Source organism: Camelina sativa, chromosome 2 (genome assembly GCF_030686135.1).
Source record: "Camelina sativa cultivar CO46 ecotype springtype chromosome 2, ASM3068613v1".
Taxonomy (NCBI): Eukaryota; Viridiplantae; Streptophyta; class Magnoliopsida; order Brassicales; family Brassicaceae; genus Camelina; species Camelina sativa.
In genome coordinates this window covers 21,780,706-21,807,289 of record NC_141881.1, presented here as the reverse complement: position 1 = coordinate 21,807,289, position 26,584 = coordinate 21,780,706, and the positions used below count along the sequence as shown (strand labels likewise).

At 38.3% G+C, this 26,584-nt stretch overlaps 3 protein-coding genes and 1 pseudogene across 3 annotated transcripts; all 4 read right to left on the bottom strand.

Annotated features, from left to right (window-relative positions):
- Positions 1–601: 601 nt before the first annotated feature.
- Positions 602–3,525, bottom strand: LOC147949016 (uncharacterized; annotated as a pseudogene).
- Positions 3,526–3,891: 366 nt separating this feature from the next.
- LOC104727820 (heavy metal-associated isoprenylated plant protein 10-like) lies at positions 3,892–5,293 on the bottom strand. Its single transcript, XM_010446893.2, has 5 exons — positions 5,176–5,293; positions 4,861–4,936; positions 4,616–4,779; positions 4,453–4,519; positions 3,892–4,343 (listed from the first exon to the last, which is right to left on the bottom strand). The coding sequence occupies exons 1-5, from the start codon at positions 5,179–5,181 to the stop codon at positions 4,177–4,179; spliced, it is 480 nt and encodes a 159-aa protein (XP_010445195.1). The 5' UTR covers positions 5,182–5,293; the 3' UTR covers positions 3,892–4,176.
- Positions 5,294–16,292: 10,999 nt separating this feature from the next.
- LOC104727813 (uncharacterized) lies at positions 16,293–18,671 on the bottom strand. Its single transcript, XM_010446887.3, has 6 exons — positions 18,454–18,671; positions 18,207–18,291; positions 17,902–18,095; positions 17,705–17,783; positions 16,974–17,564; positions 16,293–16,744 (listed from the first exon to the last, which is right to left on the bottom strand). Exons 1-6 carry the CDS (start codon positions 18,457–18,459, stop codon positions 16,575–16,577), a joined length of 1,125 nt encoding a protein of 374 aa, XP_010445189.2. The 5' UTR covers positions 18,460–18,671; the 3' UTR covers positions 16,293–16,574.
- A 6,677-nt stretch (positions 18,672–25,348) lies between these two features.
- LOC147949015 (uncharacterized) lies at positions 25,349–25,864 on the bottom strand. Its single transcript, XM_087469598.1, has one exon. It carries the CDS (start codon positions 25,862–25,864, stop codon positions 25,349–25,351), a length of 516 nt encoding a protein of 171 aa, XP_087325724.1.
- Between the last annotated feature and the right edge of the window lie 720 nt (positions 25,865–26,584).

Here is a 26,584-nt window from a genome sequence, read left to right as displayed (position 1 = left end):
CAAACCTCTCGAAGGTCGAAGTGGTGTCGTCTTCTCCCCATTCCACAGAACTGTCATCATAGGATCTTTCACACACTGCATAATCCGACTGCACCAACTTTGAGAGAGCCCTGCGACTAGTAATGTCTCCTCCAGGAAGTCCCACCGGATGCGATCATACGCTTTTTCCAGATCTAGCTTCAGTAACATCCATCCCTTCTTGCCCTTCTTCCGTCGCATAGAATGCACCGTCTCCTGAACGACAACAATATTATCCATGCTCAACCTCCCCGGGATAAAGCTAGCTTGTGCAGGGCCAATAAGCTTAGGCATCACCCTCTTCAGTCTAGACACCATAGTTTTGGTAATAGTTTTAAATAAAACATTACATAAACTTATAGGTCGAAACTGCGACATTAGCTCTGGCTTGGCCACTTTCGCAATCAGCACAACTAAAGCATCAGTCGCCTCCGCTGGTAGGATCTCAGAGTCAAAGAAATCCAGAACAAAGCGGACAACCGAGGGACCAACCACATCCCACCCATACTGATAGAAACCCGGCTGAAATCCATCAGGCCCAGGGGATTTGAACTTCCCCATACTCCGAATGGACCTCTCCACTTCAACTGCAGAGAAGGGTTTACTCAACTCAGTAATCTCACATTGCGTTAACTTCGTAAAACCTGTCTGCAACAGACTCACTGCTCCCATATCGACACCCTCCAGAGAATAAAGCCTCTCATAGAAGGCAATCGCCATTCGTTCTAGCTCCTTACCATCCGAGACCCAACTCCCCGCATCATTTTTTAGCATCTCAATCTTGTTTTGTCGTCTTCGTATAATCTTAGATGTGTGAAAATACTTTGTATTACGATCTCCCAGTGCAATCCACTTTTCTCTTGATTTCTGGAACCAGAGCACTTCCTCCTGCTCTAGAACCAAATCCAACTCCTTTACCAAAGCCTCCTCCTCCTGTAGCAAACTATCCGACTGGAGGACATCTAACTGCTCCTGTACCTGCTTAATCTTTTGAGCTAATGACTCCTTCCTTCGTTGGATATCACCAAACACTTCACGGTTCCAAACTCTCAGCGTATCCCGCAACTTCTGCAGCGCTACTTGAGTAGTGACCGTCGCATCCCAAGAATTCACTAGCAGGTCTTTAAAACCCGGGTGATTCAACCACGCAGCTTCAAACCTGAAGGGACGCCTTCTTGGATCCCCTCTGGTCGCTGGGCTGAGTTGTAGATATAATGGTGCATGATCTGAAGCCAGAAAGGGAAGGTGAGTAACCGTCGCTTCTTGCCATCGTAGCCGTGTCTGTGCACAACACAACACGCGGTCTAAACGCTTTGCCACATATGTATTTACCACACGACCTCGTCTCCAAGTAAACTGGCAACCCTTGAACCCCATATCAATTAAGGAATTTGTGTTAATCCAAGTACCAAACTCAAGAGAATCGGGCGATAACCGACCATTTCCCCCTGACCTCTCATCCAGCCTCACTACCGTATTGAAATCTCCACCGACAATTAGAGGGTCACCAACCCCCTGTAACACCTGACTTAGCTTATCCCAAAGCCCTCGACGTCGACTCGGAGTAGGAGCTGCATACACAACTACCACATGCATCGGGTCCACTCCATCATCAACCCTGGCATGAATAAACTATTCCGCAGCCTCAATGATGGTTACCATCCCTACCTCCGATCTCCACAACAACCAGAGGCCGCCACTATGTCCCACAGCATCAACGCGAAACGAATGATCAAATCCCAAACCCTGACAAATACGCATCGCACGATCTCCACCCGCATGGGTCTCGAACAGAGCCAAGATATTAGTCGGGAACTTCTTCAGCATATATCGAATCGAACGCCTAAAATTGGGTTTATTAGCCCCCCGGCAGTTCCAAAAAATGCAATTCATCATAAAAATCAGTATAAACTGTAAAACAACCGGGGAAACCCGTCAGGCCTGTCGGAGACCAACCGCCTCCTCCGGCGGCTTCTCCCGAACTGCCCCGTCATTTGGTACAGGTCCCGCATCCAACCGAGGCGGAGCTAAGACACTAGATGGAATCCCCTCCGTCCTAACCATTGAATTCTCCTTACTCATCTCACTCTCACTAACCATCGAACAAACACCTCCCAATCGACCCATGCCCTCCAAGTCCATCCGAATACGTTTCCCCGAGGTCGAAAGCTCAACCTCTCCTTTCGCCGGACCAAAAACCAGACCCCGAGTGGGCTTATTCTTGAATTGTTTTGATTTTGGTCCATTAATAACCCCCTTCCTCAAGCCCGTAACTCTTTTCTCCTTAAGGTTCACATTAGGCCCATTAGTGACACCCTTATCCTGGCCCATCAAATCTTTACTCTTGTCGACAGTGCCTTACATCCCACTCTTCAGGTTATTACTCATATCCCGAGATTGACGATTTTCCTTATCTTCAGTTCCCGAAATCACGAGATCCCTGATCTCCGAAGATACCAAACCCAACTCCAAGTTACCAAAACTGTTCGCCACCGGAATATTCGCGATATTATTACTGGTTGTGATTTCCTTCAGATTCCTTCCCATATTTGGCTCTGATGGCCCAGCAACCGAGACAACCGGCAACGTTGGTACCTCCGACCGCCGCCCATTCCTCCTAACTACGGTGAAACCATCGTCGCCCTCTTGCGACTTTCGTGCCTCCACAGCCGTCGAGGCCACCGTTTTCTCCGAACCCTGAACTGAACTTTGCCGCACCATCTCCACTGTTCCTCTAGGACATGAATGGACTAAATGTCCGTACAGACCACATGCGGAACAAATGTTTGTTAGACCCTCATACGCAGCAAAATAACGCTCTCCATTAATCATGACTGTGCCTTTCAAGGGTCTCCGTAAGTTCACCTCCACACACACTCTTGCAAACCTACACCGCTCAAAACTCAGAGTTGTCATGTCCACTTTGATCGGTTCCCCCAAACCTCGAGCAATCCTCATAAGTATTGACGGATGATAAAAGTTGAAAGGAATGTTTGTAAGGCGCACCCACACCGGCGTCGTACTAATCTCGTCACGCAATGGATCAAACTCTGACGACCATGCCTTAACCATAAGATAACTACCAAAAGCTTTCCACGGCCCCCCTGTTAAGGCAGACAAAAACTCATCCTCCAGGTTAAAACGAATCATGAAAAACTGACGCGGTAGATCCATTACGTACATCCCACCCTTCGGTTTCCATAGTTCCCTCAACTTTCTGCTCAGAGCCGCCAGAGAAACGTTCCTCCCCAACACCTTCACGACCATACACTGCTTCCACATACCATTCATTACCTCAAGGATCTCCGGTTCAATCGTCACCACCGGTTTGCCATCTTCACCATGTGGAAATTCCAAGCGCATCCGTGCATCCACAAAAGTATCATCCATTAAAGCCTCTAGCATCGGCCTCCTCCCCGCGCCGCATCCTACAACTTTCTGAACCCACGTCCGGGGACCATCAGGAGGATCCCCCGGTGGTCGGTCCTGTCCACCACTGTCCGTCATCGTAGCATCCTGGTCATTCACCGGCAAAACACCCTGATCGCCCAAAACCCTAGTGTCGCTCATTTTCTTTTTAGAAACTCGATACAAATCTATAATTGCTTTTGTTTCTTGATTAATTAAATATATATATTGTTTGAAATAGTTCCTTTTTAATTATCATTGATACAGACGAAAAAAAAAGTATCATTGATACCACTAATTCAGTGAAAACTTGGACTACTACCATCTCACATGGAACTCCCTCAGTAGGTGCTCCTCTTGTTGCTTCTGTAATTTCACATGAAAGAGATGAAAGTGAAAGATTGGTGCTCTGATACTAATTTCATCCCTCCTCAAAGCAAAGAGATTGTAAGATAACATAAGCAATTTGAATACCTAATTTTTGTTTGTTTTCATTTGATTAGATAGCAAAAGTACATTGTGGAGCCAAAACTCCTAGAATAAACTGGAAATTGGGAGAAAGTGGAAACTGCTTCCTACAGATCATAAGAAGACTAGTTTACTTATTGAATAATTCAAATAAACAGAAGTGAAGTTAGAAAACTTGGTAAAGCTGCGTATTCTTTTGTTTGGCTTTGGTTGCCGAATAGACATTCTCACTGTTGCCACCTGATCAGCATATGGTCCAGTCTTGATGGCTTTGAACGACCATCATGAGGTTACGTTATTGGGTGTCTGTACATCTGGTCCAGCCTTGATGATAACGCTAGCAGATTCATCTATGTCCCTTAGTTTCGCCGCCATTACAATTTGATCAAAACCTCCATCATTCACCTCTAGTTGAACATCATCTTCGTTGACCTCTACCGAAGTAACTCCTAACAACAAACATACATGTATTGTATGTAAACTGTAAATATCCTAATCCTACTATATATATCATTCATTTATTTGGTTTAATATAATCATGGATTTGTGTTGGTGTACCTGGAAACTCCCAAATAACTTCCATAGCATCCCGTATGATGCGCCTATTAAAAACTTTAAACGGAAACTACAATATAGCAATTCATAAAATAGATTCTATATTTGAGATACTATTTTTTAAATTTCGGCGAAAATAATAATCTGAAATTGTGGAAAAAGTGACCTTTAATTTAGGGGGGATAAGAAAACTGTGTTCGTGTTCCGGTACGGGAATGATGATGTCAACAGAACTATCTATCTCTTGTAGTTTGCTCCTCATTTCAATCTTATCAAATATTCCCTTTACCTTTACTATACCTAACTCCTCGATGTCTACCAAAGAAACTCCTAATAACAACAAACAAATATCATTGCTTATAATTGGTTTTGTTAATATTACAACCATATATAGATTAGTGTTCAATGTACCTGAAAACATCCAGACAGCTCTCATAGCTTTCCGTTTGGTGTTTTCATCACAAACATCCATCTTGAATTTAACTGTCTGCAAATTAGCAGTTCATTGTATATATAAGGAATAATATATTACAATAACTCATTAATCTGAACACTGGCGGAAAAAAACATACACATAGATGAATTGAAATTAGCTTCTTTTTTTATATATTGTATTATTGTATAAGCAATAACACTATTTCTGTAGATATATAATATACAACAACCATTGAAATTTTATTGCTTAAAAATAGTTCTGAAGATTTGGAAAAAAAAAAAAAAACGAACCTGCATTTTTTAGAATGTTAATTGGAGAGTGAAGAGGAGATGAACGCAGAGGAATTGATTGCAACCTTGCAGAGCTTGTTCGTTAATAACCCTTTGTTTTCTTGTATATTTATACGATAATATTTTATTTGTAAATTGTGAATATAGTAATGATAAGGTACAGCCACTGGAACTATAATAATAGGAGTAGTCAATTTTGTACAATGAAGACCAATATTACAAAATATTAAATAGATTCGTACATTCAAAACAAGCTGAGGCTAGTTTATTGACTTTAGATGGGATATAACGTTATACAAAAATTTTGTTGTCGTTATCTCGATAAGGATATATATGAAAGAACATCATAAACTTCAAGACTTAAATCCCAAGATATTCTTACAAAGGAAAGATAATACAAAAATTTTGTTGTCGTTATCTCGATAAGGATATATATGAAAGAACATCATAAACTTCAAGACTTAAATCCCAAGATATTCTTACAAAGGAAAGATAAGGACAAGAGGGGTTTAGCATAATTCTATTAAGATTAGGAGTTATCTAGTTCTAATAGAAATAGGAGAATAAAGCACTATATATATCTTTGATTGAGTTGTGATCAAAGACATAAGAAAGAGTGCAAGCATTGTTTAGTTTTGAGAGGAGATTTTCTAAACAATAATAATAAAAGAGTTATTTTTATATAAGCAAAGTCTTTTTATCTTTTATTTTGGTATCAGAGCTCTAGGCTTAATTGATCAAGTTGTGATTCGATTACAGAGCAGGTTTTGGTAGTGAGTATCGAACCACAACTATGGGGGAACTTGTAGCTTCATCACGTCCGAAGGAGTTGGACAAAGCTATCTCGATTCAGTGTCCTCTTTTGACTTCTACGAACTACACGGTGTGGTCCATGAGGATGAGGATCATGCTGCATATTCATAAAGTCTGGGAAACAATTGAACCAGGATCGGATGATTCAGAAAAGAACGACATCGCTACAGCTTTGTTGTTTCAGTCGATTTCGGAAGCACTTACCATGCAGGTTGGTAACTTGAGTACACCAAAGGCGATTTGGAACTCAATTCAGTCTAGGAACCTTGGAGCAGAACGTGTCAAGGAGGCACGTTTGCAGACACTCATGTCAGAGTTTGAGAAGTTACGCATGACAGAGGCAGACAAGGTCGATAGTTTTGCTGGAAAATTGTCTAAATCGCAACCAAGGCAGCATCGCTTGGTGAAATCATTGAAGAGCCGAGACTTGTGAAGAAATTCTTGAACAGTCTACCTAGAAGTAAGTTCATTCACATGGTAGCCTCGTTTGAACAAGTTCTCAGCCTCAACACCACAAGTTTCGAAGACATAGTGGGAAGACTCAAGGCGTTTGAAGAAAGAATTGCAGAAGAAGGATATCCTGAGGAAAATCAAACCAAACTGTTGTTTTCCTATTCAGATCAGTATCAATCAAGCTATAACAATGGAAATAATAGCTTTCGAGGCAGAGGACGTGGTAGAGGGAGAGGCTATGGAGGAAGAGGTTACCGAGGAAGAGGTAGAGGGAGAAATAATTCGCAGTATAACAACCAGTATAACACACATGATCGATCTAACACAAAACAGAACCAAGCTCAAGAAAAGAAGGAAAAGATCATCATCTGTTTCCGATGTGACAAACCTGGTCACTATGCCTCGTAGTGTCCGGAGAAGATTCAGAAAGTTCAAGAAGCAAATAAGGTAGAGACATTGGAAACAGAGGAAGCAGATAAAACTTTGTTCATGCATGAAATTGTTTTTTGAATGAAGAAAGGGTCATTCCAAGAAACTACACCAAGGAGGATGGGATGTGGTATTTGGATAATGGAGCAAGTAATCATATGACAGGTCATAAGGATTATTTTTCTGAGTTGAATGAAAACATTGGAGGCAAGGTGAAGTTTGGAGATGGGTCTTGTGTGGAAATAAAAAGAAAAAGCTCAATAATTTTTCAGAGTAAAGGTGAGGAACATGTTTTAGTGAATGATATTTACTATATTCATGACCTCAAGAGCAATATTTTGAGCGTGGGACAGGTTATAGAGGTTGGCTGCGACGTTCGTATGAGACAAAACTGGTTAACAGTTCATGATCCGAGTGACAGATTGTTGGTAAGGGTTGTGAGATCAACTAATAGGTTGTACAAGATTAGTCTCAAGGTTGGAAGATCGGTTTGGCTTCATACTCGTATCAAGGATGATACCTGGAAGTGGCATGCTAGGCTTGGTCACGTTAATTTTAAGGCTCTGAAAGCAATGTCGTTACAGAACATGGTTCATGGATTGTCTGAGATTAAAGATGAGAAGAAGCTGTGTGAGTCGTGTCTTGTTGGGAAGCAAACAAGACAGTCATTCCCAAGAGCAACAATGTATCGAGCCTCCAAGCCATTGGAGCTTATTCACGCTGACTTATGCGGTCCTATAACGCCTGCAACCTTAGCACATAACAGATATATATTTGTTATTGTGGATGATTTTTTAAGATATATGTGGTCAGTCTTGATAAAAGAGAAAAGTGAAGCGTTTGGAAGCTTTAAGGCGTTCAAGAGTAATGTTGAAAAGGAACTTGGAAGGGAGATTATTACTCTTAGAATGGACAGAGGAGGTGAATTCACATCAAACGAGTTTAATGTTTTTTGTGAAACAAACGGAATCAAGAGACACTTAACTGCACCATACACTCCGCAGCAGAATGGTGTGGTCGAGAGAAGAAACATGACTCTTATGGAGATGACAAGGAGCATTCTGAAGGCCATGGAGGTTCCAAATTATCTGTGGGGAGAAGGAGTTCGTCACAGTACATATGTGATCAGTCAGATACCTACTAAGGCACTAAACAACATTACTCCGTATGAATGTTTGCGAGAAAGGAAACCAAACATAGAACACCTAAGAGTATTTGGGTGTATAGCATATGCTAAAGCTGATACTGCAGGTCTTAAGAAGTTGGATGATCGTTCTCAGTCTTTAGTGCACCTTGGTATCGAACCTGGATTCAAGGCATGGGATGTTTCATATGCAATGGGGAGAGATAGAGGATGATGGTAAAGGACCGATATCATCGAGTTCTGCAGAACAAGATCAAATCAACGAAAACAGAGCAGACTCAGGGGATGATATAATTCGAGAAAACAGAGTTGATGACGAGAATGTTGTTACTCAAGAGAACCAGCAACCATCTTTAAGAAGGTCAGAACGTCAAACAAAAACTCCTAAGTATCTAAATGACTATGTGTTGTTAGCATCAGTCAAAAGTGAGATGTTACTTTTGATGATCCATGATGAGCCACGGTTCTATGAGGAAGCAAAACAAAAGCAAGTGTGGAGATTAGCTTGCAAGGATGAGATTGATTCTATCAACAAAAACAAGACTTGGTTTCTTGTTGATAAACCACAAGGTGTGAAGGTAATTGGTCTCAAGTGGGTTTTCAAGATTAAACGAAATGCAGACAGAACAGTGAACAAGTACAAGGCTAGGCTTGTTACTAAGGACTGTGTGCAAGAAAGTGGAGTTGATTATGAAGAAGCTTTTGCTCATGTAGCTCGTATGGAGACAATTAGGATGTTGATAGGAATGGCTGCATCGGATGGATGGGAGATTCATCATTTAGATGTAAAAACGACCTTCTTACATGGTGAGTTGAAAGAAAGATGTCTATGTAGATCAACCAGAAGGTTTTGAGATCAAGGGGAAAGAACATAGAGTTTATAAGCTGACAAAAGCTCTATAGGGTCTAAGACAAGCTCCACGAGCCTGGAACACCAAGTTGGATCAAATCTTGAAGGAGATGAGTTTCAAGAGATGCTTAAAGGAAACTGCAGTATATCGAAAGGAGAAAGGAGGAGACCTATTAATTGTTGTTGTTTATGTGGACGACCTATTTATTACAGGCAACAATCTTAGAGCAATTAAGGAGTTCAAGGAAGGGATGTCATCAAAGTTTGAGATGTCTGATCTCGGTAGGCTCACCTACTACCTTGGTATCGAGGTGCATCAAGGAAGTGATGGCATCACCATTAAACAAGAAGGATATGCACAGAGAATCTTAAAGGAGGCAGGACTTCAAAGCTGTAACTCAACAGTGATTCCTATGGAGTTCGGGTTGCAGGTCTCTAAGTCGCTTGATAAGACAGAGATAAATCCTACCCGGTTCAGAAGAAATGTTGGTTGTTTGAGGTATCTCTTACACACTCAACCTGACTTGTCCTTTGCGGTAAGTGTTGTAAGCAGATACATGCAGAGTCCGCGGAAGCCTCATGGAGAGATCATAAAACAGATCCTGCGTTATCTGAGAGGAACGACGTCTTACGGTCTCAAGTATAAGCGTGGAGGCAGAAGAAGATCGTTGGTTTTAGTGATAGCAGTCACAACGTCGATCAAGATGATGGGAGGAGTACTACTGGACATTTATTCCTCTTTGGTGATACTCCGATCACATGGTGTACACGGAAGCAAGACACAGTTGCTATGTCTTCATGTGAGGCCCAGTTTATGGCTGTAACAGAAAGAGCTAAGCAAGCGATATGGCTACAGGATCTGTTGAGTGAAATTACAGGAAAGAAAGAAGCTCAAATCATGATATATGTCGACAACAAGTCTGCAATTGCACTTGCTAAGAACCCAGTGTTTCATGGGAAAAGCAAACACATACATCAGCGATACTACTTTGTGAGAGAATGCATTGAGAGAGAGCTCATTCGTGTGGAGCACATTCAAGGAGTGGAACAGAAGGCTGACATTCTTACCAAAGCATTGGCTAGAGTGAAGTTTGAAGAAATGAGGAGCTTGATAGGTGTTCATGAAGTAAGCAAGGAGAACTTGAAGTTTAAAGGAGAAAATGTTGGATAAACTTCAAGACTTAAAGCCCAAGATATCCTTACAAAGAAAAGATAAGGACAAGAGGGGTTTAGCACAATTCTACTAGTATTAGGAGTTATCTAGTTCTAATAGAAATAGGAGAATAAAGCACTATATATATCTTTGATTGAGTTGTGATCAAAGACATAAGAAAGAGTGCAAGCATTGTTTAGTTTTGAGAGGAGATTTTCTAAACAATAATAATAAGAGAGTTATTTTTATATAAGCAAAGTCTTTCAATCTTTTACATCACAATTTCTTAAAAGCTAGAAATCATAAATGTTTTTTTTTGTTTTTTGTCGACGGTATATAGTGTGGATTAGTTGAAGAAATAATTTAAGGGAGGTGAAAAAGGATACCCAAGAAAATTAAAACACCATAAGTTCCATTAATGTTCTCTAAATAGATTTTGATAAAATGGACTCATATAATTTGAGCCATTCTAAATGAAGAGAGCAAAAATAACGTGTCACGTTTGTAGTGTTTTTGTTAGCAACGTAAAACCTTTTGATCTGATAGTGGACCTCATCTTCTGTGAGGATTTTCATCGACAGATGGTATGCATGTGCTTGTCGAACGTCGCAATAGATAACGCATTGAAAGGGCTGTGAAAGTTTCAATGGAGTTACATGTTCTCAGAGTACTCACAGCTCTGAGAGGTAGCTATAAGCTATTGATCCGTCAAGACTCTTCTTTATAGCTGACTCGACTATCTCTAGTTCCGGCTTTGTTCGCAAAGCCCAAAGAGTCTTAAGCAATTCATTCTGTCACAAAAGAGAAAATGTCAAATGAATCAAGAATTATTAAAATCACGTATTAAATCAAACCTTACCTTCTCCAAGGTCTAATTGAATTTAGTACATCCATGTCGCTCTTGATTGCTTTTATTTCCCTTTATAAAACCTTGACAGACTCTACAATTTCTTCAAGAGAAGGAATACTCTGGTTTAGTACAACACTCAAACTAGCACGGTCTTGTTCAGTTCCATCCGCACCACCAACATTGGTTGGCTCAATTCCATTCCCACAACCAGCACTGTCTTGCTCAGTTGCAGTCCCACCACCAGCATTGTCTTATTGGACTTCTACTTCTACTTCCTGAAGTTTCTCTTCAATGCGCTGTCGAGAAGTCTCCGCGGCAAAAAGAGTATAAGCTTCACCTCCTGGTCTCTTTATGAACTATGTCAAAAAAATCTTTTGGTACAAAAATCATTCAGAAACACAACTTGAAAGAGAGATTCAGTTACTGTGCAGTAACGAACTCGAATCAAAACAAAATTTATCTAAGCCAAAATAGAACTTGTATCTAATCTACACGGATATCAGAGTCGATGAAAAAATCTTAAACGAAAACAAAAAATCGAAGCTCCAAGATACTTACGTAGCCGAATAGCCACTTCATCGTTCTCCATAGCAGATAGATATCAAAACCGCGATTATTGTAGATCTATGATAGCTAGGGTTGAGACGTGAAATTTGATATTGACGACTAGGCTTTTCGCTGCCCACCAAATTAAAATATATATCAAAAAGCAAAAGAAGTCAACCTGAAATTTTTTAATATAGAAATATGCAAAAATCTGAAATATTTCAAAAAGCAAAAGAAGTCAACCAGCACTGTCTTGCTCAGTTTGCAGTTTATTAATATGCAAAAATCTTCTAATAAGTTTTTATAAAATTTAAACTTTTTACGATCAATATTTGGCCTTTTGTTTAAAAGAATGTCAAACAAACCTTAAAGCATATACATGTACAGTGGTAGTTTCTCAATAATATGAAAATGAAAAGTAATAAAAAGAAAAGGTGAGAGATGCGAACCAATTTTCATTTTAGAACGTTTAAAAACCTCTTGAGAGACTTTCACATATGTCAACATGTAATTGGTTGTAAATTTGACTTTTTATTTAAAATCTATATATAATAGCAATCCGAATAAATGCTACCAAAAGTTGTGTTTTTTCAGTAATACATTTTGGATAATTTCTAAAAAATATGTAAAAATTTTAAATTGTGTGTTTTACAAAAAGTTGCGATTGTTCATTATAACGGTTTTTTTTTTAAGTTGCAACTGTTCATTGTAAAGTTGTGTCTATTCGAATATACATATCTTTTGAAATCTATATATATTTTTCTGTTTGAACTGTTTTCATTTTTTATCATGACACAAAATAATAAAAAATTTCAGTCTCAACGGTTTTTACAGCTCTCCAAATTATTTTCTAACATTCATTCTTTTAAAAGTAGTTTATATGAGTTTGTAGGTATAATCAAGTGCAAACACAATATTTACAATTTTTCGTAGTACATTTTCGTTAAATTTTTTTTTTTTAATTCAAACGGTTGTATCTGTTCACAGTATAGTTATGTCTCTTCACTACATTTTACTTATATTTTTCATGCTTTTTGCACTCTCTTTATATTTGTTTCTTCATCACTAACTAACAAGTTCGTTGAAATTTTTTTTCCATTTTATGTTAAATCTAAATAATTGAATATTAATATCCAATATTCAATGTTATTCTATAATCTAACTAAAATTTTAGAAATGATTATATCAATAGAGAAATTTAATACAACTTAATATAGAATTTACAGTTGCGTATATTTATCATAACTTTTTGTTAAAAACATATTTTAATATTTAAAAATAATAATAATTAACAATTTGAATAAACGCGAACAACAGTTGCGACTTTACGTAGTACATTTTGTAAAAAAATTGTTTTTGTACATTGTAAAGTTGTGTCCTTTCACTATATTTTATTCATGTTTTTTCATCAGAACTTTTCGTTCTAATAGGTGTGTCTATTTGAATAGTCATATCTTTTGAACTCTCTATATATTTGTCTCTTCATTAATAACTAACAATTCATTGTTCGTTCAAAGAAATATTTCGTTTTTTGTTGAATCTAAATAATTTAAATTTTAATATCTAATATTCAATGTTATTCTATAATCTAACTCAAAATTTTAGAAATGATTATAGTAATATAGAAATTTAATAAAACTTAATATAGAATTTAGAGTAGCGTCTATTTATTATAATTTTTCGTTAAAAACTATATATTTTAATATTTAAAGTTCTATTTATTTTGTTTGAAAGAGTTGTGTATTTTAATTTAAATTTTTCGTTGATACAGTTTCACTCATTATTAGATAAATTTTTAATTAGAATTATTTTTAAAAATTACATTTACTCATTACAATCATTAGTTCAATATTCTCAGTGAGGATCACTTTGTCATAATGATTTTTTAATAGTAGTTCTAGTTCTATTATTAGCTAGATTAATAGAACTAGATGATTACTATTATAAATTAAAGTTGCACCCACTATTTAATTTGTAACCAATTAATCTATCAATTAATCTATAATCTATTTATAACCAACTTATTAAAATTATATAGTTTATAAAACAATATTGTGTACTTCTGTTTTATTGTAAAGGAGATTTCTTTCTGTAGTTGTAAACCTTGCATGAGAGGGTAAAGACTATATTAACAAACAAACAAAAAAATCTAAAGAAGAATATACAAGACAAACTATCAACCTTATTTGTCAAACATTATGAGAGACTACGTCTATTCTTTACTAAATCATCTCGAGGGTACGAACATGAAAACATCAATGACGTGAGGTCAATGCTCTTTTCCTTTCTCAAAGTTTCATGTTTTACATAGTTTTGGTATAAGCAGATCATAAACCGGACCATAATTTACCCGCAAAGAACCCTGATCAGATCGTAATAGAATTTACGTTCGGGTCTCAGTCCTCTCTCGATCATCTCCTCTACTATCTGGTTGCCTCTCCTAAACCTTCCTGTCGAATACAGAACCCTCACAACAAAGTAATAACTCGATGTATCGGGATCACATCATGATCTCTTCATCTGCTCTAGAATCTGGCATGACTCTTTCACCCTCTGATACTAGGATTTTATGTCTCCTAGTAGGTCTCAATTAACCTTATGTAGTTGTAGTACTTAAGGTGTCAATCCAAATGGGAAACTTTACTAACAATCAAGATGCAATCAAGCAGTCACAAGTTAAGCCAGATTCGAAATGAGTTTTTGTCTAACAACCTAGAGTGAACGAGATGCAAGAACAAAACGAGTTTACTGAACAAGAGCTAAAATGCAATAACATAAGAGAGCAAAAATAAGCTAAACGAGCAGAGACAAATGAGCAAGCTATTGGAACAGAAATAAAGAAGAAGCTTAAGGATGCAGAAACAATCAGATAAAATAGAAGTCCTAAGGATGGGAGTAATTGATGTTGGTGGAGTATCCTAGTCTACAGAGTGTTTAGCATGCCACAAGCAAACTATCCCTAAACAATGAACATCACAACTTAGCTAATCCAATCTTTTGACAGAAGCTACTCAAACTCAACCACTTCCAAACCTAGCTCTCGCTAGAGAAACATGATCAAGCATGGCATGAAAATCAAGTTCATTCACGTCAACAAACATCCTAGACAACTAATCTCTTAGGCTAGGAACATAAGTCTCTGGCACTAGTTGGTCAGACATTTCATCGAACACCTTTTGGATGCGGAAATGTCTAAAACCCAGTTCCAATTGATCAGAGAGAAACTAGTATTTCTAACTGTAGTCCAGAAGGGAATCATACAATCAAAGCTTAAACACTCTACATCCTAAGATCCTCCACCTAATCTATCCCATCCTCAAGAACTACTACACTACTCAGATCCGAAAATCATCATCAAAGATGCAAACTCAGAAAACATTGAAACAAGCATTCTTAGATAGGTAAAAATGAGGAGAACAAGATTGTAGAAGAAATCGAATCAAAATACTGAATAAATTCAAAGGTATCAGGATACAAAGTGTCAAGCGTTTTAGGTGGCTAGGGTAAACCTTAAGGGAAAGAACAAAAACGAGATAAAAGCTAAGATACCCCGAGTGAAAACTTAACAAAACGTATTTATAGGAAAAACATGAAAATCTCTAAAACATAAAACGACAATGTAGAACGTCGGTTCGGGAATCCTTCTCGGATGCGTCTTCGGGACATAACCAGGACATCGGTTTCAGAGCGTCGATAGAGTCGCATCGTGAGAGTGTTCAGAAACTGTCGATCGAGTCGCGACGTGAGGGTGCTCAGAAACTGTCGATCGAGTCGCATCTTGAGGGTGCTCGGGAGCTGCTGATCGAGTCGCATCTTAAGGATGCTCGGAAACTGTCGATCGAGTCGCATCTTGAGGGTGCTCGGGAGCTGCTGATCGAGTCACATCTTAAGGGTGCTCGGGAGCCATCCTGGGATGTCTCGGTCGAGTCGCTGCTAACATCTGATCGAGTGGGAGCTCTCCTTTGCATGCGGGTCGAGTCGGATTTCTGAACGTACATGCATCCACTAAAACGGAGATAACTCATGAACCACGACTCCGATTGGTTTGAAATAAACTGCATTGGAAAGATGACTCAATTCTCTACAACTTTGATGAAGACGTCGAAAGCTGAATCCCAAAGTAAAATCTTCACTCGACTCGATCAAGGACGTGGAAGCTTGCGTCGCTGGGTAGTGTAGATCGAGTCGCTTAACTGCTCTCCTGATCCTTATTTGCATTTGATGGTTTGGACACCTCCTAAAACACCTGAAACAACTCCAAAATGCAAGATGTATGCAAGACCAATGCAAAGACTACCTAGATATGCATGTTGAGCAAAAGAGACTAAAAACAATACAAAGCAATGAGTTAAAAGAACAAAATGAATGACAAATGCATCATGAAAATGTGTAAAATATATACATATCACCCTCCTCATCCTTCCTAATCAGGAGAGCAAAGTATTTGTAACTTATAGATGTAGGTTGGATTTTGTAAGACTTCATCTCCAACATAATGTTCAAAGCTTATGGTTAACGGTTTCTTTCGCAGAGGCAGGTAAGCAACGAGTTGAAACAGGTAAGCAACGAGTGGCCGGTGTAACCCCGGCTGATTTCATATCTTGTATAAATCTTCTTGCTTCCTTCACGTTTCTTTGTACCGACCACCCGGATAATAGAATTCTGTACACAGACAATTCATTCCCAGAGGTAACATCCTTGTGATGATGCATAACTCCCAACGCTCTCTTCACATATCCTTTGGAACAGAGTGCACTCAGAACTTCGATATATTTACTTTCAAAAATATTTAATCCTTATCTACTTAATCACCATTAAGAATTTCACGTAATTATACTAACAATGTCATTAACTGATTTTTTAAATTAATTCCACAAAATTAAATCTCAATAAGTGATTATAATCTTAAGATTAACAAAAACGATATCTCAAAAACACACAATTTGGACACACACACAAACAATATGTAATAATTAAAAAAAAAAACACACACACCACAAATGATAAAGGACACACACTTTATTTTAGAAGATGAGATGATATTCTAGTGCAGAACATGGTAGTTCCATAGAGCACAGTAGTCCTATAGAAAAATCCCATCTAAAGAAAACTCGACACAGACTCAGTTCTTTTGACTTAAGATTAGAGAATCACCGGTCCTTCACTCCGTTCTATATTGGTATTTCTTTTGTGTTGAGTGTTGGTTTTGCGTGGATCCATTCGTTTGTGAGGACGTCATCTGACTATTTGTGTTTTTCGTTTGAAAGGGATTCATAGTGGTTAAGCCCGTAACTAGTGATGAGGGGTCCCAAGTATATTGTGTTTCTCCTTCTGCATCAGATGGTTTAACACAAATTTATAAGGTTAATAAAACATAATATACTAATATGAAACAATCTTTATTTTAGAAGATGAGATGACATTCTAGTCCGGAACATACATGGTAGTATATTCCATGGAGCTCAAACCAATCACACTTCAAAACTCATCTCATTAAAAGAAATTTAATAAACTAGAAAAAAGTATGTTCATACAAGCACATGAGTTATATGTTTTGTACCTTTTTTTGATGTTCCCGATTTTGAGGTACTAGCAGACGGCTCCTTATTGACAACCTGTGGTTTTGGGATTTCACGGGCGCATTTATCCTTTTGACCAGGTTGTTGCTTCTTACCAAAGAATCCAAACATTCCTCCTTCTTGCTCTTGATGCTTGACTTGAGGCTGTGGCTTTTTCCTACCAATAATCTCAGCATTGTGATTGAACTTATTCGCGTTCGGTTTATTCATAAAGTCACGTACACGCGCAGCAACAGCATTGAGGATTGGCTGCTGATTTGGTTTATTAATTCCATCGTCATAACTTTTTCTGTGCCCACGCGCATATACAGGCGCGGGAGGAGGGCGCACAGGTGCAGGCGGAGGCACACGCACAGGCGCAGACGGCATACGGAAAGATGATAGCGCATTGGTGATCTTTGTAGCATATGAGGTTCCATTATTAGGTGCCGCCTGTACACCTGGGTCAGCCTTGATGATAACGCTAACAGATTCATCTATGTCCTTTAGTTTCTTGGCCATTGCAATTTTACTAAATTCTTCTCCATTCACCTCTAGTTCATCATCTCCCTTGATCTCTACCGAAGTAACTCCTAACAAAAAAATTTACATTAATGTTTTACTTCTTCTAGCCTAAACAGATTAAAAGTATGTAAAATTAAATATGTACTGTCATTAATTTATTTTGGTTTTAAGTTTTTAACATAACCATATATATATTTGTTTGATGTACCTGAAAACTCCCAAATAACGTCCATAACATATGGTATGATGCTTTCATTAAGAACTTTAAACTTGAATACAAGTATCTCCTGCAAAATAGCAATTTATGGTATAAGTAAATAATTTTACTAAACCTATAATCTGTAATTCCTACGGTAGATACTAGATACAATGAGCTATTATAATCTGATTTTTTTTTAAACGAACCTGGACTTTTGGAGTGGTAAGATAACTGTAGACTGTACTTAAACCAGGAATGCGACTTTGCCCCGGGTTTCCCATTGGATTGATTATGTCAACAGAATCATCTATCTCTTGTAGTTTTCTCCCCAATTCCATCTTATCAAATATTCCCTTCACTTTTAGTATACCTTTTTCCTTGATGTCTACGTAAGTAACTCCTAAAACCAACAAAATATTATTGTTTTAATATTTCAAGCTTAAATCACATATTGATATATTTGGTTTCATTAATACTACAAGTCTACAACCATATATTTGTATTGGTGTACCTGAAACCATCCAGACAACTCTCATAGCTTTTCGTCTGATGTTTTCATCAGAAACATCCATCTTGAATTCAACTGTCTCCTCATGCTGCAAGTTAGGAGTTCATTGTATAAGCAATCTAACTCTATTAGATATATACATACATATGTATCTGTAAATTTCCTACCGAATATTAAACCTTTGAAATTTAATTAATTGCTTAAGAGTTAAAACTATTCTGAAGAACTAGAGAAAAAAAAAAAAACGAACCTGCATTTTGAAGAGAAAGAAGGGATAAACGCAGAGGAATATGATTGCAACCTCGCAGCTTGTATGACAATAACACTTTGCTTCCCCGTATATTTATACGATATATTTTGTTAGTTCAACTATTGGGAATTACTAAAATTAGGAAATACAAGTTGATTTTGTATATCAAAACTATATAGCAAACAAGTTGAAGTCTTTCTATATAATAGAATCAAGACAAGTTGAGTCTAGCTAGACTAGTCTTTCTTTAATATAATTTAAGATGATTAGAAGGTGGCCTGGTCTTGGTCTCTTACTTTAGTGACTTCAACTAACACCGTGTTATACAATATTTTTTTGTCATTTTCTCAATAAAAAAAATTAAAGTCAAGATGTTAAGAATATATGAAAGAACATCACAATTTCTTAGAAGCTAGGAAATGAAATGTCTAGTTTTTTATAATTAAATTTTATAAAGAAAAAGATAAAGGGTGATTCTCAAAAATAGCACCAATTTATGTTTTTCTTCCAAACTTAGCACACACATTAAAATATTCCAAAAGTAGCACACATTTATATCTTTTTAATTAATTTACTTGTAATCTCAGTTCTTCGCTACAACTCATCGTTTCCCCTTATCTCCTCTTCTCTCCGCCATCAAAACCTTCCCGACAAATCACAAGATACAGTAATACGTCGATGGCACAATTTTTAGATCCCTTTATTTTTATATTTGCCATAATCGAGACTAAAGCTTAACAAAAACAACCTTAACGAACCCCAAGAAACCTTTGTCCCTCCTTTGTGGTGTGATGTTCACGGTGATGACCGATTGAAGCTACTGGTGATGACGACGGAGAGATTGAGAGTGAGATTGATTAGGAGGAAAGTGACGAAAGAGATTATCAAAGAGTCTTTGGTGAAGAAAGGCAGATCTGGGATTAAGTACACAACTAATATGACTGATTGTTTGGGTAATTTCGTTGGTCATATGATGATTGAAGCTGCCGAAAAATTTCAAAGCCGATGTTCAATCTTTGCGCTAGGACGGTTATACAAGTATCCTATTTCGTGCCTCTTGTAATGTCAAGCTTCATTATTTTTTTTGTGCTACTTGGTGGTGTTTATTAGTGCCCATAAGGTGTTCGATGGTAGGCCTCTAAGACAAAATAATTTAGTTTTTTTCTGTAATTTGAGCATATTGAAGATTGATTTAAATGGATGTTCTTGTTGCTTATTGATATAATTTTAGAGCTGAGTTAAGCCTATCATGCACCATGCATCAAGCTTCTATCTTTGTGTTGTTAGATTTAGATGCTGTCTAATGATAAATCTAAAGCATGTTTGCCATAGAATTTGAACTTTACCCCAAATAACAGTGTCCTATGTTTCTGTTTGTACTTTGTTTTAACACTGACTGAACTTCAGGAAGGAATATATGAAATTAAGGAAAGATTGTATGAAATTTGGGAAGGATTTCACAAAATTCAGGAATGATTTTTTGAACTTCAAGATGACTTTCATAAAAAATTTTGGATTTTCTAATATCACAAAAAACCCTTCGCTAATTGAGTAATCTACTAATATTTGACACATTGAAGCAAAAGACACAAAAATATAGAGTTACAAACACATTTATACGAATTTAGGGTGGTTCAATAATATTCAGGAACAACTCCTTGAAATTCAGGAATGTTTTCATAAACATAATGGTTGAAAAGTTCTATGAAGCTTCTTATTCCAATCATTATCCACAACAATAGAACCAAGCTGATACATAAGACAAAACATAAATAAAATATTCAAAACCTCATTTCTTTAAATTTATGAAGGATTTGATAATGTTTAGGATGTGTTTCATCATATTTAGGAAAACTTTCTTGAATTTTAGGAAGGTTTTCCTAAATATTCAGAAATCCAAAAAAAAAGGTGTGTCTAGTTTGCATTATTCTCCTTGGCCCTGAGATAAGCGAGCACCTCTCACAAAACAATATTAGCAGCTTCACCATAACTCTCATAGCATCATCCTCACCTCGCATCTCCCAAAATCTCTGAGTAACACCATCTCATTCAATAATCCGCAATTGATTTTTTCCTACAACTTAACAATCTGAAGGGACTTACAGCCACACAGGCCATACGTCCAGTGAACGCCATTAGCCCTTGTTTCAAGTATTGTTGTAGCTCTCGTTCTTCTGACTAAGTCTGCGTTTCTATCGGGTTACCACACAAAACTACAATTATATCACGTCAACAACAACCAAACACTATACATGAACACAAATCTTAAACACAAATAAGATTCTAAACATAGCCACTCTAGAGCTACTACTACTTTATGATCGAAAGCTAATTGAAGCAAAATCATCATAAACTCTTACTAAGATATCAAACTTTTGTGGAAACTGAATTAAAAAAAAAAAAAATCCCTTGTTAATATCTGATGCTGAAATTTTGTACTTACAATGTCTTGTTGATTCTGTAACATCTGAAGATCTTGTGGATGTGGTGGGTTACTAATATATTTAGAAAAGATTTCTCGAGTTTAGGATTCCCATATATTTAGGAAAGATTTCTCGAGTTTCAGGAAAACCTTCATGAAAAAGATTACCCCTTACTAATAATTTAGGAAGAACTTATTGAAATTTTGGAATGCCTTCATAAAGTTAGAACATTGGTGGGTCTTTGATACATTACCCTTATTAATGGAGTAATTTGTGATACATTAAGAAAAAAGATAAATAAAGAGAATTTAAACAAGTTTTTCTAAGTTTAGGAAATATTTCATAATGTTTAGGAAGACGATCTTGAATTTTATGAAAGTCTTCCTAAATATATGAAACCAACATTTACATGGGCAACTTTGGAATTGCAAGTTGTATGTTCTGTGAAAAAATTGTAAGCATTAGATGCAGAAAGAGTTGAGAAACGAAAGAAAATAAGTTTGAATAGTCTTAATCGAATCAATCCTTCTAATCTCCATCTCTTATGGTTAAAAAAATTTCACATTGCGTCCCATAACACTTTTTTGTCTGCAACAACAACAACTATAGCATCATCTTTTGTTTTATAGGCTTAAATAATAGTCTGTTCTAGTTAGAAAGAAGAATCAAAGGAAGAGTTGAGATACTGAAGAAGTTGAGCTTGAGAAGTTTTAATCAAATCAATCCTTCTTAACTCCATCTATTTACAAAGCTTCATTGTCTCCATCACATATTTCATCATCTTCTTCTCCATTACCATAACTCTCTCAGCAAAAGCTCTAATCTCCGCTGCTATGGCTCTTGCTCATTTCCTCCGCCTCTCACCACCATCTCCATCGTTGTTCCTCCGCCTCTCACCACCATCTCCATCTCCATCGTTGTCTCACCACCATCGCTCATTTCCTCCGCCTCTCACCACCATCTCCGCTGCTACGGCTCTCGCTCATTTCTTCCGCCTTTAAGCTTCGTTGTCTCCAACGCTGGAACGAGCTGAGACGGCGATGGTGGTCTTTTCCAAGTGGGTTAATTTGAGAGGACCACGATTAATTCCATACCCTCTCTCTTTGTATGATTCGATTAAGAGGAGATTCTCGTCGTGAGTCCGGAGTACATGTCGGGTTATTCTTGCAATGGCGGATGTTGTAGCGGCTAAAGCGGTGGAGTACAGTGAATTGAACAAACGAATCGTTCTGGCGTGTCTCTTAGAAATTAATGAGGATGAACTTAGAAATTGAAATCTCAGATCGGAGGACTCAAAACAAGGTTCGTCGGAAAATTTTAAAATCGTGAACTGGATTTTTAAAATAATGAATTTTAGTATTTAAGTTAATAAGTTAATATTCAATATCACAAATGCTACATTTGGAAAAATTGAGTATGTGTGCTAGTTTTGGAAGAAAAACCTAAAAGAGTGCTATTCTAGGGTATTTCTCAAAGATAAAAGCATAGATATGTTAATGTTATGTGAATATTGTGGATTAGTTTAAAAAACAGGATCGGAGGTGGAAAAGGATACTGGATACCCAAGAAATTAAAACAGTATAACATACATATTATACATAGGAGATTAAAAATAGGATATTCTCAAAATCAATTTTGATAAATGGACTCATATAATCATGAGTCAGAGGCAAACAAAAGTTTCCGATAGCCTAGATCAGAGGCGTGTTGCTAAGCCAGATACACTGCTATCACTTCCGCCATCAGCGGCGATCTGACATGGTGAGAGTTTGCATTGCCCGTTTGTTCAGAGTTTGGAGAAAGTCCTGTGAATATCCAGCCAAAACCCGCATCTTGGGATTCCTCCCTCCAAGCCGCATCCGTGAAGCAACGTATCAGATCTGGGGTTTCCTCGAGGCGCTGTCGGTGTGCACATGTATGAGATAGAGGATTTTATGGGGTTTGGCTTAGGTACTATTCTCGGGTTTGGGTAATTGCTTGGGCCATCGCCTCTTTCGGGGAAATAGATCTTTGTTCGAAAATCAGCTTATTACGGCATGTCCAAATGGTCCACAAGATCCAAGCACTAAGAGCCCTTTTTGCGATTCCAGTCAGTGGGAGGCAAACTAGGGATCGGGTTACCTTGAGTCCCATGTCCAAGCTTTTGATCATCAATGGGTCGAAGGAAGTTTTTGTTGGTATCTGCATCCAAACATCCCTGGCAAAGAACAGTGAAAGAACAGGTGGCGACGAGTCTCCTCGTGGCCACAGAAAGGGTAAGTGGCAGCTTGGTTAATACCGCGACTTACTATCACCCGTTGGAAGCGCATTCCTCAGTAACTTCCAGAGGAAGAATCTGATTTTTGGTAAACAAGGTAGAGTCCAGATCTCTTTCTCCCAGTTAAAATCCTGGTACTGATTCTCATGTTGTGCTTGTTGATCCCATTTCAGAGATAAAGTTTGATAGCCTGACTTTGCTGTATATTCTCCAGATTTTGTAGGCAGCCATATGTAGCGATCTCCTGCTCCATGTTTGTTGGGTCTAATAGTCAGAATGTCGTCTTTGTACTTGGGAAGCAGTGATTCTATTCTCTCTGGGTTCCAAGTCATGGTGGATGAGCAGATGAGTTCTGCCACCGTGGAGTACTGGGAATTCTCAGGAGGAGGGCCCATCGGGCATGTGGGTGAGGATAAAGATATCCATGGATCATACCAGATACGGGTTGAGGTCCTGGACCCTATTGCTTTTCCTAGTTGGGATTTGATCAAGTCTCTGCCAATGCAAATTCCTCTCTAACCATGGGAGGCTGAGGAAAGCACTTCACAGTCTAGGAAATAAGCATCACCACAGTACTTGCCCATCAGTATTCTTGTTAGGAGGCTTTCTAGTTGAGTTAAGATTCGCCAGCTTACCTTAGCTAGGAGTGCATCATTGAAATTCGGTATGTCTCGAAACCCTAGGCCACCATTCTTTTTAGGATTTGTCATCTTTAACCAGGATAGCCAGCACATGTTTCGTTTTTCCTCAAATTCATCCCACCAGAAACGAGTGAGGGCAGATTAGATACGTTTAAACATGCATCATGGTAGGTTAAAACACGACATAGCGAAAGTAGGCATTAAAGCAAGGACTGATTTGAGCATGGTAGTCTTCCCCGCAGAGGAGAGTGACCTATTATACCAGCTTCTTGACCGTTGCTTAATCCTATCCACGATGGAGTTGAACATATCTTGTTTCTTTCGACCAAACAACTCCGGGAGCCCTAGGTACTTACCAAGTCCGCCTACTTGTCTCACTCCAAGTAATTGCATAGCCGCCTCTCGTGTGTGTTCACACGTCTTTGCGGAGAAGGTAACAACAGATTTCAGTTTGTTTATCTTTTGTCTGGAGGATCGTTCATATTTCTAGAGGATGGACATTAACTCGCTGTAGCTTTGTTTGTCTGATTTGCAGAAAAACATGGTGTAATCTGCGAACATGGTTAACTCACGGGCTCTTTTTTGACACTCATATTCCAGGTAGGCGTTTCTCTTGTTGAGCCTTATTACATAAACCAGATAAAATCTCACTGTAAAGGATGAAAATGTAGGGTGAGAGTGGGTCTCCCTGTCTAATTCCTCTTTGTGGTTCGACATTTCCTTGTGCAGATCCATTTAGAAAATAGGAGTAGGAGACTGTAGTTATGCATAACATTATCCACTGGATCCAGGTTTGATGGAAGCCCATTCTTTCCAGTACCAAGCGGATGCAGTCCCACTCAATGCGGTCATACACCTTACTCATGTCAATCTTTACCGCCATATAACACCGCACCTTAGCTCCAGAGGTCTTGAGGTAGTGAAGGTTCTCATGCGTTATTAGTACATAATCTGTTATCGCTCTTTTAGGTACAAATGCTGACTGGTTTTATGAAATTAGCGTTTGGAGGATAGGTTCTCTTTGCTAAAACTTTTGAGATGATCTTGTAGAAGACTGAGCATAGCGCAATACGTCGGTAGTCAGCCATTTTCTGGGGGCTTTGAATCTTAGGTATGAGTTTGGTGTGAGTTTCATTACTATTTGCAGGAATTCTGTTTGATAGAAAGAAACTCTGGACTTCCAGGACTACGTTATCCCCTACTGTGTTCCAGTTGGACTGGAAGAAGCTGGCAGAGAAACCATCCGGACCAGGAGCTTTATCAGGGTGAATAGAAAAGCATGCGTTTTTTATTTCTTCCGGAGACGGGATAGTTATGAGCGTTTGGTTTGCTTCAGGTGTGACACAAGGTTCTATTGCTTCCCGGATGATACTTTCACGGTCACCACCTTCAGATGTGAAAAGGTTTTGGAAATACTCAGTGATGACAGTAAGTATTTTTTCTTCTTTGTGAAAAGCAACCCCACTTTCATCTTCAATTTCTGAAAATTTGTTAATTGTCTGTCTTCCTCTAGTTACAGCATGAAAGTATCCGGAGTTTTTATCTCCCAAAGTAAGCCATAATTGTCTGCTTCTCTACTTCCAGAACTCTTCCTCATCTTTATACGCCTTTAACAGTCTTAAGTTGATGGTGGAGATTAAATCATCCGTCGGAGCTTGGTTTGCCATGGCTTCCTCTAGTTGCTGTCGGAGTAGTTCAATCTCCTTCTGGCTATCTTGGTGTTTCTGTCGGGACCAGGTTATGATTTCTCTTCTGCATCGAGCTAGTTTATTTTGCACTGTTTCATACTCATCATAGCTCCAAGCCTTAGATACCAACTCTTTAACTTCGAGGTTCCCTTTTAAGCGTCTGTCATATCTAAACATGCCTTTCTTTTTTCTTTTTGACAGATCAAGGCAGGTGAGAAGGGGTCTGTGATCAGAACCTTCAAAACGAAGGTATTCACATCGACTATGGGAATATTCCTCTGCCCATAAACCATTGGACATTGCTCTATCCAGACGACAGTGAACGATGTGATCATGTCTCTTACCTCTCCAAGAGAGGAAGTTGCCAGAGTGTCTTAGGTCGTAGAGACCACACTCCGTCATGAAGGATTGGATATTAACATATGTTCCTTCATGTCTATGTGGTCCCCTTGCTTCTCTGATGAGTCGATGATGTCATTGAAGTCGCCAGTCAGGAACCAAGGGTCTTCTCTATTACTGCCCAGCATTGTAAGCTCATTCCACACAGCCTTCTTTTTTGTTCTATCAGGTTCCCCGTACACAAAGGGGGAGAAAAAAGACTTTCCTTCAGTAGTTATGCGAGTGTCAATGAAATCTTTGCAGGAAGATAGAACAACAATGTCCATGTGTTGTTTCCATAAGAGAACAAGCCCTCCTCCCCCATGAGTGTGGGGGGGGGGGGGAAACCAGAAAATGATTCGGGTACTGCATCCAGCTGAGAGAAGAGAGGACATTCTCATTAGAGTTTTTTGTCTCCATGAGGAAATTTACATCATGTGAGATAGTGGAGCTTATCTCACGGATTCGCCGGCCTGTTATGGGATTCCCCAAACCACAACAGTTTCAGCTCAATACATTTAGGGAAGAGGAGGTGGTGGATTGTGAAATCCACCTTTTTCTTCGTAATAGCTGGAACTATAGAGCAAAGAGGGATTGAAGGGTTAGCATTTTGCAGAGTAGTTCGTCCCTTCTCATTAGTCTTGCGGCTGAAACTAGGTAAGGAGCCATTTTTATGTGACACAGTTTTTTGTGTCTGTGCTTTCTTTGGGGATCCATTTGCTAAGTTCCTTTTCTGACTCTTAG

Excerpts from the sequence above, each read along its gene's own strand:
- LOC104727820 (XM_010446893.2), bottom strand. Across the intron at positions 4,780-4,860 it reads AGCTGTCTGGATGTTTTCAG|GAGTTTCTTTGGTAGACATC; the intron begins GTACATTGAACA and ends TGTTGTTATTAG. Across the intron at positions 4,344-4,452 it reads AGTTATTTGGGAGTTTCCAG|GAGTTACTTCGGTAGAGGTC; the intron begins GTACACCAACAC and ends GTTTGTTGTTAG.
- LOC104727813 (XM_010446887.3), bottom strand. Across the intron at positions 17,565-17,704 it reads CGTTATTTGGGAGTTTTCAG|GAGTTACTTCGGTAGAGATC; the intron begins GTACATCAAACA and ends TTTTTTTGTTAG. Across the intron at positions 16,745-16,973 it reads ATCGGGAACATCAAAAAAAG|AAGGAGAAACACAATATACT; the intron begins GTACAAAACATA and ends CATCTGATGCAG.
- LOC147949015 (XM_087469598.1), bottom strand. The coding sequence starts at position 25,864 with ATGACGGAGTGTGGTCTCTACGACCTAAGACACTCTGGCAACTTCCTC.